At 48.8% G+C, this 13773-nt stretch overlaps 5 protein-coding genes across 5 annotated transcripts; 3 read left to right on the top strand and 2 right to left on the bottom strand.

Annotated features, from left to right (window-relative positions):
• Positions 1-576: 576 nt before the first annotated feature.
• FOBCDRAFT_230080 (cytochrome c oxidase assembly protein CtaG/Cox11-domain-containing protein) lies at positions 577-1857 on the top strand. Its single transcript, XM_031187929.3, has 4 exons — positions 577-902; positions 950-1019; positions 1069-1522; positions 1575-1857. Exons 1-4 carry the CDS (start codon positions 691-693, stop codon positions 1622-1624), a joined length of 786 nt encoding a protein of 261 aa, XP_031035194.1. The 5' UTR covers positions 577-690; the 3' UTR covers positions 1625-1857.
• Positions 1858-2050: 193 nt separating this feature from the next.
• FOBCDRAFT_49828 (translation protein SH3-like domain-containing protein) lies at positions 2051-2843 on the top strand. The gene is made up of 3 exons (XM_031187932.3): positions 2051-2132; positions 2188-2300; positions 2353-2843. Exons 1-3 carry the CDS (start codon positions 2114-2116, stop codon positions 2629-2631), a joined length of 411 nt encoding a protein of 136 aa, XP_031035197.1. The 5' UTR covers positions 2051-2113; the 3' UTR covers positions 2632-2843.
• A 1055-nt stretch (positions 2844-3898) lies between these two features.
• FOBCDRAFT_188318 (uncharacterized protein) lies at positions 3899-6596 on the bottom strand (the record flags this gene model as incomplete). The annotated part of the gene is made up of 3 exons (XM_059608660.1): positions 3899-4220; positions 4271-6428; positions 6485-6596. The coding sequence occupies 3 exons, from the start codon at positions 6594-6596 to the stop codon at positions 3899-3901; spliced, it is 2592 nt and encodes an 863-aa protein (XP_059465648.1).
• Positions 6597-10081: 3485 nt separating this feature from the next.
• On the top strand, positions 10082-11352 carry FOBCDRAFT_49820 (uncharacterized protein). The gene is made up of 4 exons (XM_031187935.3): positions 10082-10183; positions 10236-10542; positions 10632-10700; positions 10755-11352. The coding sequence occupies exons 2-4, from the start codon at positions 10282-10284 to the stop codon at positions 11163-11165; spliced, it is 741 nt and encodes a 246-aa protein (XP_031035200.2). The 5' UTR covers positions 10082-10183; positions 10236-10281; the 3' UTR covers positions 11166-11352.
• Positions 11323-13721, bottom strand: FOBCDRAFT_49810 (uncharacterized protein). Its single transcript, XM_031187936.3, has one exon. It carries the CDS (start codon positions 13508-13510, stop codon positions 11540-11542), a length of 1971 nt encoding a protein of 656 aa, XP_031035201.2. The 5' UTR covers positions 13511-13721; the 3' UTR covers positions 11323-11539.
• Between the last annotated feature and the right edge of the window lie 52 nt (positions 13722-13773).

Genomic DNA, 13773 nt, shown 5'->3' with positions numbered 1-13773 from the left:
TCATGACCCACAGACACTGCCGAACTTCCTGCTAAAAGATGATCATGGAAGATCCCATACTACCTAAATGGCACGTGCTTCGGTTTGACATATAATAGTTCCAGGGACCGCAAGCGGATGAATTGTCTTTATATGGTAGGTAGTTAACCGTCCAGTTGAGTAAGCTGAACTCAAACCTCCACTACAGTTGTAGTGTAGCGGTTGTTAACGGCTAGACGGCATAGTTGACACATTCAAAACGTGATGTTCTATTGAAGCAGAAGTTATTAGAGGAGAAGTTATTAAAGGATAATAGTACAAAATGAAGGAACATGTCTTCACTTTCTAGCGTTTAAGAAAGCTATTCGCATCGTCACTTACACCAAGATGTCTGTCTGTCTGCAAAAGCCACCTAGTTATTCATCTGTGATATAAAGACAAGTTGTTCACTGGAGACCAATAAATAGAAATGAGTGACAATTCAGTAGGAATACCGCAGTAGATAGATATTGAATGTGATATACGAAATTAAGCAATTACTAAACATGCCAAACTTCATGATCAATAGGCGTTTTTCCACAGGGTAGCTCACTTTCCACCATCGGCATTGCAGATCCCGATCCCCGACGTCAGCAAGAAATCCCCAAACATCAGCCGACTCAATAGCTACGTCTCACCACCAACAAAACCACCAATTGGCCCCAATTGACCATGAACGTAGCGCCTCGACTCGCGCGAAGTTCAGCCCGAGCGGCTTCTTCACAATGGTCATGTTTCTTCTGCCAGAATACCCGACCGAAGCTCCAGCGAAATGCCTTCAACTTTGCCCGCAATGCATCGAATAACGCCCGCACGGGACAGCCTTATACACCTACGATGGAGGAGATTCGTGCGCATTATAGCAAGAAGAACAGGACCGTAGCGTACGATTGAAAATGGGACTGCAGAGGTCGTGGCTTACGATTATCAGGTACTACGTCTTGAGTACAATCCTCGGATTTGTAACTCTCACTTATGGCTCTGTGCCCTTCTACAAGATGGTGAGGCACTCCCTCCTCAATATCATGATCCTTTCTAATGCACTTGAAGATCTGCCAAACCACCGGCTGGGGCGGTCAGCCTGTACGTGCCCACGGCGGTCCAGGATCAGGCGACGAAGGCGATCTCGCAAGCCGAGTCGTCCCCGTTAGAGACGCCAAGCGAATCAAAGTCACTTTCAGTGCCTCTGTCTCCGATGTCCTGCCCTGGAAGTTCGTCCCTCAACAGCGAGAAGTGCGAGTTCTCCCCGGTGAGACCGCACTGGCTTTCTACAAGGCCACCAACAAAAGTGACCAGGATATCATCGGAGTTGCTACCTACAGTGTGACACCTGCCCAGTGTGCGCCGTACTTCAGTAAGATCCAGTGTTTCTGCTTCGAGGAGCAGCGTCTCAATGCGGGCGAGACTGTGGACATGCCCGTTTTCTTCTACTTGGACCCTGATCTGCTCAATGATATGAACATGAAGGGCGTAGAGACTGTGACATTGAGTTACACCTTCTTCAGTAAGTTATTCAAGTCACATAAGGAAGATAGAAAGCCTAACGACTATTGTAGAAGCCAGATACGATAACAATGGACGATTCCAGAGACCTATGTCTGCATAGATGGGACAGATGTGTTGGATTAAATGTACAATACCCTCCTCTTGTAAAACAATATGCATACCATACAGTTATTTCGGATTAGACATGTCTATGACATTGAAGACTATGACTCCGTGTCACACGGATTCAAGTCAATGATCAACACTTCTTTCTAGTCAAAAATTCCTTCTATAAAACTTTAAATTCCTCGCATGTGCCATTAGCATCCGACATCATGCAGATTTTTCTCATCTCCTCAACTTGATGCCGATACCTGCAAAGAAAAACGGTGTTCTAATGCTCCAATGCGGCAAATGCGGCCCGCAATCGCTGACTCAGCCAACTCCACCATCGAGCTCGAAGTAGGGTAATTCAGTCACGTGCCCACAAACCTCACTAAAATCCACACAACTTTTTCTCCTTCAATTTTTCTTTCGTTTTGTCAATCCGCTCTTCATCGCCCAACGCTCAACTAACTCACCAGCGTCGTCCTCGCCAACCACCGACAAAATGGTCAAAGTCAGCCCCAGTGAGTTTCTCTATACGCAGCAACAGCTTTTCGTGTTTATTCTGACCTCAATTAGTCGTTTCGTCTTCTCGACGCAAGAGCCGTGCCGCTCACTTCAAGGCTCCCTCTGACCAGCGCCGTGTCATCATGAGCGCTCCCCTCTCCAAGGAGCTCCGTGAGAAGTACAACGTGAGTCCTAACGACAGTCAACCCAAATTTTCACGTCCCTAACAACGCCCAGGTCCGCTCTATCCCCATCCGAAAGGACGACGAGGTCACTATTGTCCGTGGCTCCAACAAGGGCCGTGAGGGCAAGATCACCTCCGTGTACCGTCTCAAGTACGTTGTCCACGTCGAGCGTGTCACCCGCGACAAGGCCAACGGCCAGTCCGTCCCCCTGGGCATCCACCCCTCCAACGTCGTCATCACCAAGCTCAAGCTTGACAAGGACCGTGAGGACATCCTGGCCCGCTCCAAGGTTGGCCGTGAGCTCGCTGCCAACAACAAGGTCACCGCTTAAGCGATGAACTTTGTCGAGCAATAACAGAAACCAAACCACCAAAACCTTCAAGACGACACGATCAAACCTCTCCTCCATGGCGAGGACGAATCTTTTTTCTTTTTTCACCACTCACATGATCACGACATCAATGTGAGCAACTCAAAGGGCAAAAGTTGATGAGGAAATGGGCATTTTACTCCGGCGTTTTTACGATACCTACGTGCTTTCCTTCTAACCGCACGGTACCTGGTCTACAGCAGGGTAGATGAATTGAGAATTTTTAGGGTTCTCAATGGCCATTTCACTCAACTGGTGAAATGCTCCATGGGAGGTTTATCCCGAAGTCTTGACCTGGTCTCCCCACATGCACATTTGCGAGTCCCCTCGTGATGTTATGTCGGACAGGTGGCTGACCCATCTGTCCTCTCGTAGGATGCTAACACGAACATCAGACGCATTCAATTCAATGCCTGTCTGTCGTAGACTTGAGTCGCACTTCGGTGCCTCTGTGCGGTAAGTCGTAGACTTGATCCACCGCTAGGATATCTCCGCGTCAACCACTTAGATCCATGGTTTTCGAGGTATACGTCTAGCGAAGAGTAAACCCGGCAGGACCCAACTACTATCATGGGGTCCTGTTCTCCCTAGAAGATTTTCACCGAGTTGCCAATGAGGCTGGAAATTTGAAGGTGAGGTACATGCTTTTAGCGTTATTTTTAGTATTTTGCAATCAAACATCATTTCTCATTCGTCATATTTTACCATTCACTTGTCCCGACAAGTCGTACTTAGAATCCTTACTGAGAAGCGTTCATTCACAGACCCAGTGCGAAGAGGAGTCTAATGGCTAACAAATATTTGTGAGCAAACGTATCTAACATAGAGTCCTATGAACATAATCCATGCCCTTGATGAGAATGATCCATCTACCACTTATTCTGCACATTGAGGCAAACTTTTTGACGTCTGTCCATGACCCTCGAAACCCTAACATGTTAAGTATTCTAACACCGATGTTGCCTGTGCGTCTGTGTGCTAGGCGCTTTATTTGATTAAGCGTTGACCGATTCAACCAAATGCAAAGGCCACCGGCTGTGGTGGACTGTGAAACCATGCTTTAACCATGAGTAGCATGTGAAAGAAGCTGTGCAGTAAGTAATACAAATTGTAATCATAAGAGCAATGGCTGATGCCTATCGAAAGCAAGGAAGATGCGGCATCATCGATCGTCCCGCGTCCAAGAAATTGGAAAGGTTGTCAAGAAAGAATGTGAGAGGGAGGTTGTTCAGCGAGTAGAGAACCCATGGTGGCTCTTGTCCTGAAGGCTGACGCCGCGCAATTGTTGATCAAGAAGTTCAAGTGGTGGTCTGTTCTCTTCACGTCTTCCGACAGTGATGTTTGCTGTTGGGGAAGCGTTCACGTCTCCCAGCCTGGCACTATTACCACGAGAGTTGGTAGTAACTGCAGGAGTTAAGGATGCAGTAGCATGCCCGGCGTAATGAGGCAGCACACCTTGAGCAGTCATGGGGGAGACCTGTCCTGCAACTACGTTCGCGCTCGTTTTCCCATTCTTTCGCATCGTGGACCAGATGTCTTTCGGATACTTGCTGCTACAAAGTTAGCATCGGTCACACTGAGTAATATGGTATTCACATACCTCGTGTCGCGATCAACTCGGCGCCCTTTGAAGAGAAGATTGCCCTCTTCGTCACCCGAGTCGTCTGAAACTCCGGCACGCAACTTCTCACTCGGGTTTCGTGGGCCCTCATTGATCGCACTGCGAAATTCCAGGTATCGACTTCCAGAATGAGCAGCGTGGGATTCGGATCGAGGCACCTCAGAGGTTGAGCTTGCGTGAAGAGAGTCGTCAGTACGATGCAAAGACTCGGAGCGAGTAGCGTCATCAAAGCCGTAACGGGCAGAAGACCTGGTGGCTTCGGAGACAGCGTGGAAAGGATCAACCTCATTAGGCTTCATAGGCGACGTCTTTGGCTCATTTGACCCAGAGGCGTTTTGAGGAACATATTCACCAGCGCTAATAGGTTCCTCCTTGATGACGCAAGGTGGATAGAAATTCTTGCCGTCATACAGAGGGAGTCCATTCTCGAAGACAAAAGGTGCCCGTCCCCAATATGTGAAGCGAGCGTGCTCTTCATCCGGCGTCAACTCGCGATCGTACACATAATCAGTGTCTCTTGCGTTTTCTGGCTGAACTCCTGGCTTGAGCTTCCCAACGAGATAGGGAGGGCCCATGCTCTTGTCAGCATGAAGCTTGTTCCTAAAGAACGTTCGCCAGCCCTCAGCGTTCTTGTACATGCGTTCGTATTGCAGGATTTGCGCCCCCTCGTCGACTTCTTCTACCTCATCAGATGCAATAGCAGATGTTGATAGATCTAAGCGCGGCTGGAAGACAGGTGCCAAAGCAGCATGGATCGGAAGGCTTGATGGCTTACGCTGTTGTACATCGTCATTCTTCGACGCATTGCTGAAGTTCTTGGCCGAGGTGGCTGCCGTGGTTGGTAGCCGACTTTGAACACTCGCAAGGCGTGTGTCAGTCTTGTCGACTGACGATTTATTATCGAAGCCTGAGGGATGCAATGGATTGACTGCGTTTGAGCCATCGGATTCACTGTTGCTGTTGCCATAGTCATTGGATGAGTTGGAAGGGGGCCCGCTAGGAGACCCGACCTTGGGGTATTTCCTGGACTCGAACTCGAGCTGAGTCGCCAGCATGCGCTCGAAATGCTCAATCTCTCGGCAAATGTTCTGAAGCCGTTCTTCCATGTCTCCAGCATCGATCTGGTGCTTGTTGTACCGAAGTTGGTCTTCGTGGTAACGTTTTTGGCTGCGAAGAACCTCAAGCTGCTTCTGGGTAATTGAGCTCGGACGAATTGACGACACGGGAGGACTGGCGGAACGTGAAGGATCATTCTGTAAGCAAAGAGGCAATGGTCCAGGCTGTCGCGACGATGGGCGTCCATATCTAGCAGGAGCTACGTTGAAATCACCACTGGGGCGAGGAGCTGATGGACTGGGGACAGCAGGGGGTGCAAAGCTCATCTGAGGTGGCATGCTGATAGGGTATAGAGCGCCTCCATTCGCGATCCACCACTGTCCGTTGTATAAGAATGGGCAGGAGTTATCGAACTGCTCGGCAGGAGAGAGGTGAATATTTCGCGCCTGTTCCATACCCGCGTCCGGAAGCTTGCCATAAGGACCAGCTTGACTCGGGAGTTGCATTGGGAGACCAGAGGTAGAAAACTGATGGTATGAAACGGGAGCCAAGTTATAACCCATAGGAGGAGGTATGAAATGGTATCCTTCAGGTCGAAGTGCCATTCCTGGTAAAGTTCCTGGAGCATGTGGAGGGACCATTGGAGCAAAGTGGCCCCAACTAGGAGGGAAAACGGGATAAGCAACGCCCTCAGGCTGACTACCATTCATATTACGAGCCTGGTTCTGCCCATCGATCGAGCTTCGCTCTCGGCTCCATTTCGATGTTGGAGAATGAGGCCCTCGAGTGTTGGGCACAATTCGACCACCGGCAGTGACCCGAACATGGGTGGGGGAAACAACAGAGTTGTAAAACTTCTGAAAGCCTTCGGATTTCTGGGTTGCGAGATCTGCTGGAGCAACAGTCGGTGCTCGATCAAGCTCAGAATCACTCCGGCCTCGGTACTTGCGATCCGAGTCGGTGCCGTCAAGCTGCTGCGCAGGACGTCGATGCATCTCGTCGGAGTCGCTGGAGTTACCCTCTTCGATAATAAGGGACAATGATGGACTGATCACGAGAGGGGTGCGGATGATGTCTTCTGCTTAAAATTAGATTTCAAGTTCATGTTCTGGGGGTAAAAAAGAGATTGGAACGTACCTAATTCTCTGTCTTCCAAGACCTTGGAGACGAGTTTGCGAGAAATCTCTTTTCGGGGAGGCCTGTGACGTAGACGCAACAATTCACGAGCAGTGTAGACAATGTGTCTCATCTTGGAAGGGTCCAAGTAAAAAGACAGCAATCAGCTGCGATGAAAGAACCCAGTTAGCAAAATTTCAAGTATTTCTTTGGGAAGCCAATGCCAAATCTCGCTGCATCAAAATGGAGAGTTGTTGACGAGAACCAGGAGCAAGCAAGCCAAGATATTGTCGTTAAATAAAAAGGCTGAACCGACCATGATGAGAAACCAGGGGTGATCCGCCAAGTGCAGTAGCTAGGAGACTTTACAGTGTACTGGATTCTGGGGCAGCCCAAAAAGCAATGCTATCCCGCCAGTGCAAACGGACCGGCAGCGAAAAGGTCGACACAAGGGTAGAAAAAGGAGGAAGCTCCAACTTACTTGATATATACTGACAGCTAAAAAGCAAACAGTAGATGATACAAACTGAACAGTGCCCTTTGTTTCTAGGCGTCCAACTTGAATGACAATGTCTTGATGTGAATGCCAGATAGTGAACGTTTTCTGACAAAGACTGACAATGAGAGCAACAGCGTGTGGTCGTGAGCGAAGGCAAGGGTCGAATACTCGGTGAAGTGAACGAGGATGATGGAAGTGAAAGGTTGATGATCGTAATTGTTTCAAAGATCAGAGTGTTAAGGCTTGGTAGGCAGGTCGAAGTGAGGGAGGTAGGTGCAGAGGGAAGTCACTGGTTTTGGGAAGGACCCCCTTCCACCCTTCGAGGAGAGGAGCACCCCAACAGTGAAATGATACAGAAGCCACGATCAAGTTACCTCGCGGTGTTTTCTTTCGGTGAGCGGTATCTATTCACAATGAACGGTTAGAAAATTCACAGGAAAGAAGAGTGAGGAGAGAAGGAAAGGAAAGGAGTCAACGAGCACGCCTGACACTCAGGTGAAAGCGAAGGCAAGAGCACGATAACTACTCCAAAATCGAATAAGGATAATAAAGAGGTGGGAAAATGAAAGAGAAAGAAGAGTAAAAGGACGCGAAGCTATTCTGAAAAGGAAATAATACCAAGGGAATACTCACATCGAGGGTGGGGGAGTAGAGAGGAAGGAAATGGCCACAAAGGCGAAGATGAGATGAGGATTAGTGAATTAAAGCTCACAGTATAAGCTTAAAGTCTCTTGAATGGCCTTTGAGAATGCTTTGCTTTGTGCCAGGAGATGATATCCCTGGGGGAGAACAGAGCATACTGTGAAGAACTCGAGCTGATCATAGGAGAGACTGCAGGGGGGACATCTACACACTTCAGATACCACGATCGGTAACTTAATGTCACATTTACTTAGTTGAGGTGATGGACAGAAGACTGGTTGCTTTAATTGTAATAACAGGTTCCTCTCAATACAATGCAACACATCAATAAGTCAGGGGGCACTAGCGTTTGCACGAGAACTCCTTCACCCACTCCCTGGCTTGCAAACACTTAAGTGATCTCCGCGTTTGAAGACACACTATTGTTCTCCGTGCGAAACACTTGCATGGATGAGAGATGGAAGAGACGATTTAGGCATATTTGTTGAAACTTGAGTATTAGTGCATGCCTTGTGATACGCCTGGACTCAAGCACAATGCGAACTGGAGACCGCGATGAGCTTCTATGAACACGATCCTAACTCAGTGTCAAACTCACAATAGTTAAAGCATGCGTTTTTTTTTTTTTTTTTTTTGAAGCTGTGAATGGCTTCGTCCTGCGAAACTGTTGTCGTTATCAGGGAGTGCCTCTCAACCATCCTGAAAAGGAGAAGTTGAAGCAAAAGTACTGTTAAAGGATGTGTACTTTGCAATCATTGCAAAGAACTTACGTTTAGAGAGGCTTCTTCGAACCACCTCAATAAAATGTTGGAATATTGGTGTTGCTCTCTTTCATTCTCTCTTGCACGGGACCAAAGGTGGTGGTGTAATTCATTGGACACTTGCAGAAGAGTTCACGCACCGAAGGGAGAACCGTCTCGAAGTTGGTGAGAAAATGCTCAATAATTTCCTCCCAGACTTCTCGTTTACTAGACTCGATTATAATGTATTCGTTTTAAAGTGGTACTATTGTGATATTGTGAAAGGGAGTTGAATATGTGTAAGTGAGGGGTAACTTGGAAGCGTTTGTCTCAATAATGTAATTCAAAGAAACAATAAAAACAGTGATATTAAAATAAAGAAAACACAGTATTGGACCCTGTTGATCCAGTGTTTGGTTTCAAGATATCAATGAATTGAAGAGAACCCTACTTATCTGGTGACAAAATGGCCTAGTCGTTGGAACATAATTATTCTTGTCGCCTGCACTGAAGCCTTAGTAACGCTGGCCTAGAGACTGTAGCGCTTGGTGGATAGACATTCAATGCTAATGAATTGCACACATGGACTCACCAAATGATGACAGAACTTCATTATTTCTCGAAGCTGATTCTTTCTATGTTTGTTTGACCGTTGATGCCTATGAACTTGGCGTATGCCTTTGTCCCTTCAATAAAAAAAACCTGACCGACGCAGCACTTCAAGGTAGGACATGAAGCCTCAATTGCGTCCTTTTCTCAGTAGACATGCACCACTAACATTTGCGGGTTTATTGATTACATGCCTCGATAATACCAGAGTTGTATGACTGTTGTGAAACACCTCATGGGAAGATGAGATGAGGCGTACCTCGGCTTAAAGGACGGAGATGCCGGCCCACCTCTTCGGCCCGCCGCAGCCATGACCACGGCTCATGAGACCTCATGCAATGTCAGCTGTCATGCCGAGCTATAGAGAGATGGTCCACAAGATATATTCCTTTGTCTTATGGGCAAGATGCCCAAGACTATTGACACCGAATAATATAGGCTCAATTACCTACTACGCATTCCTCATGATAAGCATATTTTATCCTATTAGCTATCATGAGCTGCTGTGTTATCCCTCCATCTTGTGATTGTCAGCCAATGTACCCCTCCACACCAATATCCCACCATTGCAAAGTAGCTTCAACCCCACGGGCCAGGAACAGCCAATCCCCTGGGTCTAGATTCATTCCTGCTCTTGTCACGTCACTAATTCTGTGACACATTCATTGCTGATAGGTCACCCCTGGCCAAGGCCTCATGCTACAGACTATCTCATGCCATGTTGGCGGTACCAGCGGATAATAACTTTCCGGGATATAAGGTGCCTTCGCTATAGTTACAGCTCTAGGTATAGACAAAGAATGAAACAAGGTGCTGCCGGTACTCCGGATCTTAGTCCTCCTCGGCCCCATCACTTTACCCCGCCACTACCAAGACACAAGCGCGAAATATCCAGAGACCAACCAACTTGAGGTATGCGTACCTATGTCTTCGCGGGGCGGGTCAAACAGGGTCTAGGCATATGAATTGCTTCGGTACTGCGGAGGCTCCAAGCTAAGCAATTCGCCAACACGAGCTACTGTACGTATGCGGGCGTATTAGCTGTGGGCAGATTATTGAGAAACTAAATAAGAATGCTTGTATTTCCTCGTGTTCTCGTTCTCGTTTGTACCTTTGTATTCAATTGATCGAAATTCATCTTTCAGAAGCTATAGCTCCACTTAGACCGAGGTCTCACCAACGCTGCCGATCTCTAACACCGTCCTACAACGACATCATATAACTTCGATTGTAAGTCCTGTCAAAAATATCCTTCAATTCTCAGTCTAACTCCTACCTTCAGAGATCGAACTCATATTCAAGCCTCACCCGCTACCAAACCATCAACAATGGCTCCTCTCACTCCCCACTGGCACCAGCCCTCTCACCCCGACATCCAAGAAGTCGTCATCGTGAACCCCGAGGAATTCACCACCAAGAGCATCTCGCGCGTTTCCCTCCCACCGTTTGCTGTCTTTGCGAAGTTCGATTTCCCTCCTTGCACGCCCGCCAGCGAACCGACCTACGCTACCGTTCAGACCGGCCGCGACACTCATCTCAACTTGAACAGTGACTTGCTGTACATTAACCATTCTTGCGAACCTACTCTCGTTAGTTGACCTACTTGAAGGAGAAGCCCCAGATGTTGAAATGCCCCCGTCCTTCAGAAAGGGACAATTTGATTAACGCGAGGGTATAGCTCTTTGATGTAGGAAACTTGAACATTCTCGTTGGACCCAAGGGTCTCAAGGTTGGCGATGAGCTTACAGTGCGTTATTCTCACCCCTCAAATCTCATGCCCAATAGCTCATGAGACGTCTAGTTCTTCTATCCCTCCACCGAATGGCACATGGCCCAGCCCTTCGACTGCCTCTGCGGCACCCCTTCTTGCCGCGGCCGCGTCTCTGGTGCGCGCGACATGACCCAAGCCCAGCTCGACGGTATCTGGCTCAACGGTCACATCATCCAGCTCCGCGCCGAGCAACTCGCCCGCTCCGAGGATCCCACTGCCAACGCCCTCCGCGACGCCGTTGTCCACGCCGAGAAGGTCCTTGAATCGGCTCGTCTTGCTCTTCGTTCTTACACGAGCAACGCGCACGCTCAGAACGGAAATGGTACTTTTCCTTCCAAGTACACCAACGGAACTCTTGGAAAGGCAGCTGTGTTGGAGCATCGCGGCCCGACCTCTCGTGAGCTGAGCGGTGAGATGGGTGGTGATACTGTCCGCGCTTAGAGGCCAGGCCTTTGATGGCGGCGACTGGAAGATGTTGCTGCTGTTGAAGAACCCATCGGTATCAGATATGTAGGTAGTTAGTTCACAAACACATTCGTTTATGATCGACGTGCTGAGTCTCGTTTCGCGGCGGTGGTGGAAGCTTCGTTATTGAATTCATGAGTGACTCTCCTAATCTGCCGAAGTCTCTGGTCATCTCCACTCCAGTCAAACGACAAGCCTCCCTTCTCAGTATCCCGTCAAGACACCACTGCTCAATTGTCATTATCATAATCCCATTATATATACGCCCAAAAACGCCCAGGACCAGTCGCCGCAAACCAAAAATGTTGTCGAGAAGTTGTGTGGTGTCGAATCGCGAGGATGGCCATCCTTTACTCTCGCTCTTTCGAATCCTTCCAACGACTCCAAGCATTACGTCCCTTTTCAGAGCCAGCACCGCCGCTATACTTGGATTCTTGCTTCTCCCACTCAATCCGTTCCATGCTGCGACGTGCAAGGAAAGCGCGCGCGAACTTCCAGGCTTCTGTGTCTGCCAAGTTCCAAGCTTCGAGCGATGCCCGTAGTCGAGTGTCAACGGTCGATTTCTTGAAGGCAACAATCTTCTTGGCATGCTCCAGAAGGGCCTTTTCTTTGGCCTGCATTTCTTTTGGTGTGAGCTCTTTCCCCTTCGGCGTATCCTCTGGTCGAGGTTGAGGCTTTTCAGGCCTTGTGTCGCCATCAGCCTTCGCGGCACGCTCCGCCTTTGCTGGTTTATCAGCCTTGACCTTTCCTGGCATGGGCCCTTGCTCGAATTTGCCGCTCATAGCCATATATGTCTCTCCCAAGCCCTTGGGAATGCGGAATCCAAAGTACCACTCCAGATCTGGGGGAATATCAGCTTCAGCCGACAGCCACAGTGCATGAGTCGGGGCGTGTTCATCGGCCACAGCCTGTTTGAAGTGCATGATTCGGGAATTGCTGGAGACCTTGGAGCCCAAGAGTCCTTTTGTGATAGTCTCAAGCCAAGGGTCTCGAGGTGCCTCTTTCCGGATCCAACTAACGTCCACCCTCTCCTTGAGGCTTGTCAAAGTCGCAAGTGTCCAAGGATGAGGGACTGTCCCAATTGCAAACGCACCGCTCGTATTCTGATACTGCTCAGGAGTAGTGACCTTCATAGATGTGGTGCCAGCGGCACAGTGTGCGCAGCTTGAAATGCCAGGAGGGCATGATGACGGGATGGGGTTGTCTGGGCAGAAGGCTAGGGAGTCGGCAAGCTTCAAGGCCGGGGTGACCATTTCGGTAGTGTGCTCAGGAAAGGGCTTGAGGACCTCGATACCCTCGGGGAAGCTACTCTGCCATACAGCGTGAAGATGGGCGTTGATAAGCCGATTGAGAGCTCCTAATCCTCTTGCCCTTCCATTAGTGACACTGTCATGGACCTTGGGGTATTGTTTTTTGATGATCTCTGGGCTATAATGCACCAGTGCAGTTTGTGCTTTGTCGACCTTGAAGTCATTCTTTGTTGATGCATCAATAACACTTTTAGCAGTTTTCAGTGTGGGCGAGTCCATCACTTTCCGGATCGTCTTTGTGACTTCTTCCTTGGGACCTACAAATAGTGCACTTTCGAGACCTTTCCACCTGGTCATGGCAGGATATTTTCCCCTTCGGAGGAAAACCAAGAGAGGATCCTCAGTGTGCGCAATTGGAAGCAGTGTATAATCCACCAGCATGCCAGTTCCCATAGATTGCCAAGCGAGCCATCTCATGAGGTCGGCTTTTAGTTCGGGCTGAACCTCAAGCCGTTGAAGTTCCTGGTACATCGGATTTCCAGTTGCCTCAGACGATCCCAAAATGGTTGGTCGGAAACCTTGAGCCCACCAAGCGCGACGCCACGTTAGAAGAAGATCGCTGTCGGCATCTTTTTCTTCCCTCGATTTCTTTACCGTTGCATCGTAGTAGCAATAAATGAATGGGCGATCCTGGAGCGGGGGAAGCAGTGCTCTATCCTCGTCAAGGGTAAGCGAGCTGGAGAATGGCACAGATAACCAGTTCCAATCAGCCCACCAAGAAGTACCTTGGTATGAATCTTGTGCTCGAGTCGGTGGTGGATGGGCAGGGCCACGAAACGGATTCAGCTCTGTCACGCCTTTCTTGAGCGAGTGACGGATGCCATCGACAGAAGTCTTGATCTTGCTAGAAGCGTCTGCTTTTGCGGCATCTTCGGCAACATCGGTTTGGGCGGCATTTGGAGACAGTAGGGTCAAGGTTGAATAGGCGAAGACAATGAGAACGAGAACGAGATAGGTCAAACGACGAGACACGAAGCGGCGTTGTCTGCCGTAAAAGATGTTTATCGCCATTGGGTCAATTGGAAAATGAGACAGCCGGTTATCACGGATGAATCTGGTAGGATGCGTTTGCTGTTGATGTACGATGAAACGAAGGGCAGCGAACTTGAATTGGTCGAGACGCGCCAATTCTCAAGGTCAAAGAAGCATTTCGATGATACTATAGGAAGCGAGAGGACACAACATGCACATGCGACTGTGTAGAGGATGAAGTAGAGTAGAGTTGTTTGTTGTCGCAAATGAGGGAGGGGAAGAGGAGGTCAAATACGAGAATT

This window comes from Fusarium oxysporum, chromosome VIII (genome assembly GCF_013085055.1).
Source record: "Fusarium oxysporum Fo47 chromosome VIII, complete sequence".
Classification (NCBI taxonomy): Eukaryota; Fungi; Ascomycota; class Sordariomycetes; order Hypocreales; family Nectriaceae; genus Fusarium; species Fusarium oxysporum.
This window is presented reverse-complemented; position numbering and strand designations above follow the sequence as displayed.

What these genes read in the sequence shown, in the direction of transcription:
- FOBCDRAFT_230080 (XM_031187929.3), top strand. Translation starts at nt 691, where the DNA reads ATGAACGTAGCGCCTCGACTCGCGCGAAGTTCAGCCCGAGCGGCTTCT. An exon ending in CTGTGCCCTTCTACAAGATG is followed by an intron (nt 1,020 to 1,068) that starts GTGAGGCACTCC and finishes ATGCACTTGAAG; the next exon opens with ATCTGCCAAACCACCGGCTG. An exon ending in ATTGAGTTACACCTTCTTCA is followed by an intron (nt 1,523 to 1,574) that starts GTAAGTTATTCA and finishes CGACTATTGTAG; the next exon opens with AAGCCAGATACGATAACAAT.
- FOBCDRAFT_49810 (XM_031187936.3), bottom strand. Translation starts at nt 13,510, where the DNA reads ATGGCGATAAACATCTTTTACGGCAGACAACGCCGCTTCGTGTCTCGT.
- FOBCDRAFT_49820 (XM_031187935.3), top strand. Translation starts at nt 10,282, where the DNA reads ATGGCTCCTCTCACTCCCCACTGGCACCAGCCCTCTCACCCCGACATC. An exon ending in ATTCTTGCGAACCTACTCTC is followed by an intron (nt 10,543 to 10,631) that starts GTTAGTTGACCT and finishes GCGAGGGTATAG; the next exon opens with CTCTTTGATGTAGGAAACTT. An exon ending in AGGTTGGCGATGAGCTTACA is followed by an intron (nt 10,701 to 10,754) that starts GTGCGTTATTCT and finishes TGAGACGTCTAG; the next exon opens with TTCTTCTATCCCTCCACCGA.
- FOBCDRAFT_49828 (XM_031187932.3), top strand. An exon ending in AGCTCCGTGAGAAGTACAAC is followed by an intron (nt 2,301 to 2,352) that starts GTGAGTCCTAAC and finishes AACAACGCCCAG; the next exon opens with GTCCGCTCTATCCCCATCCG.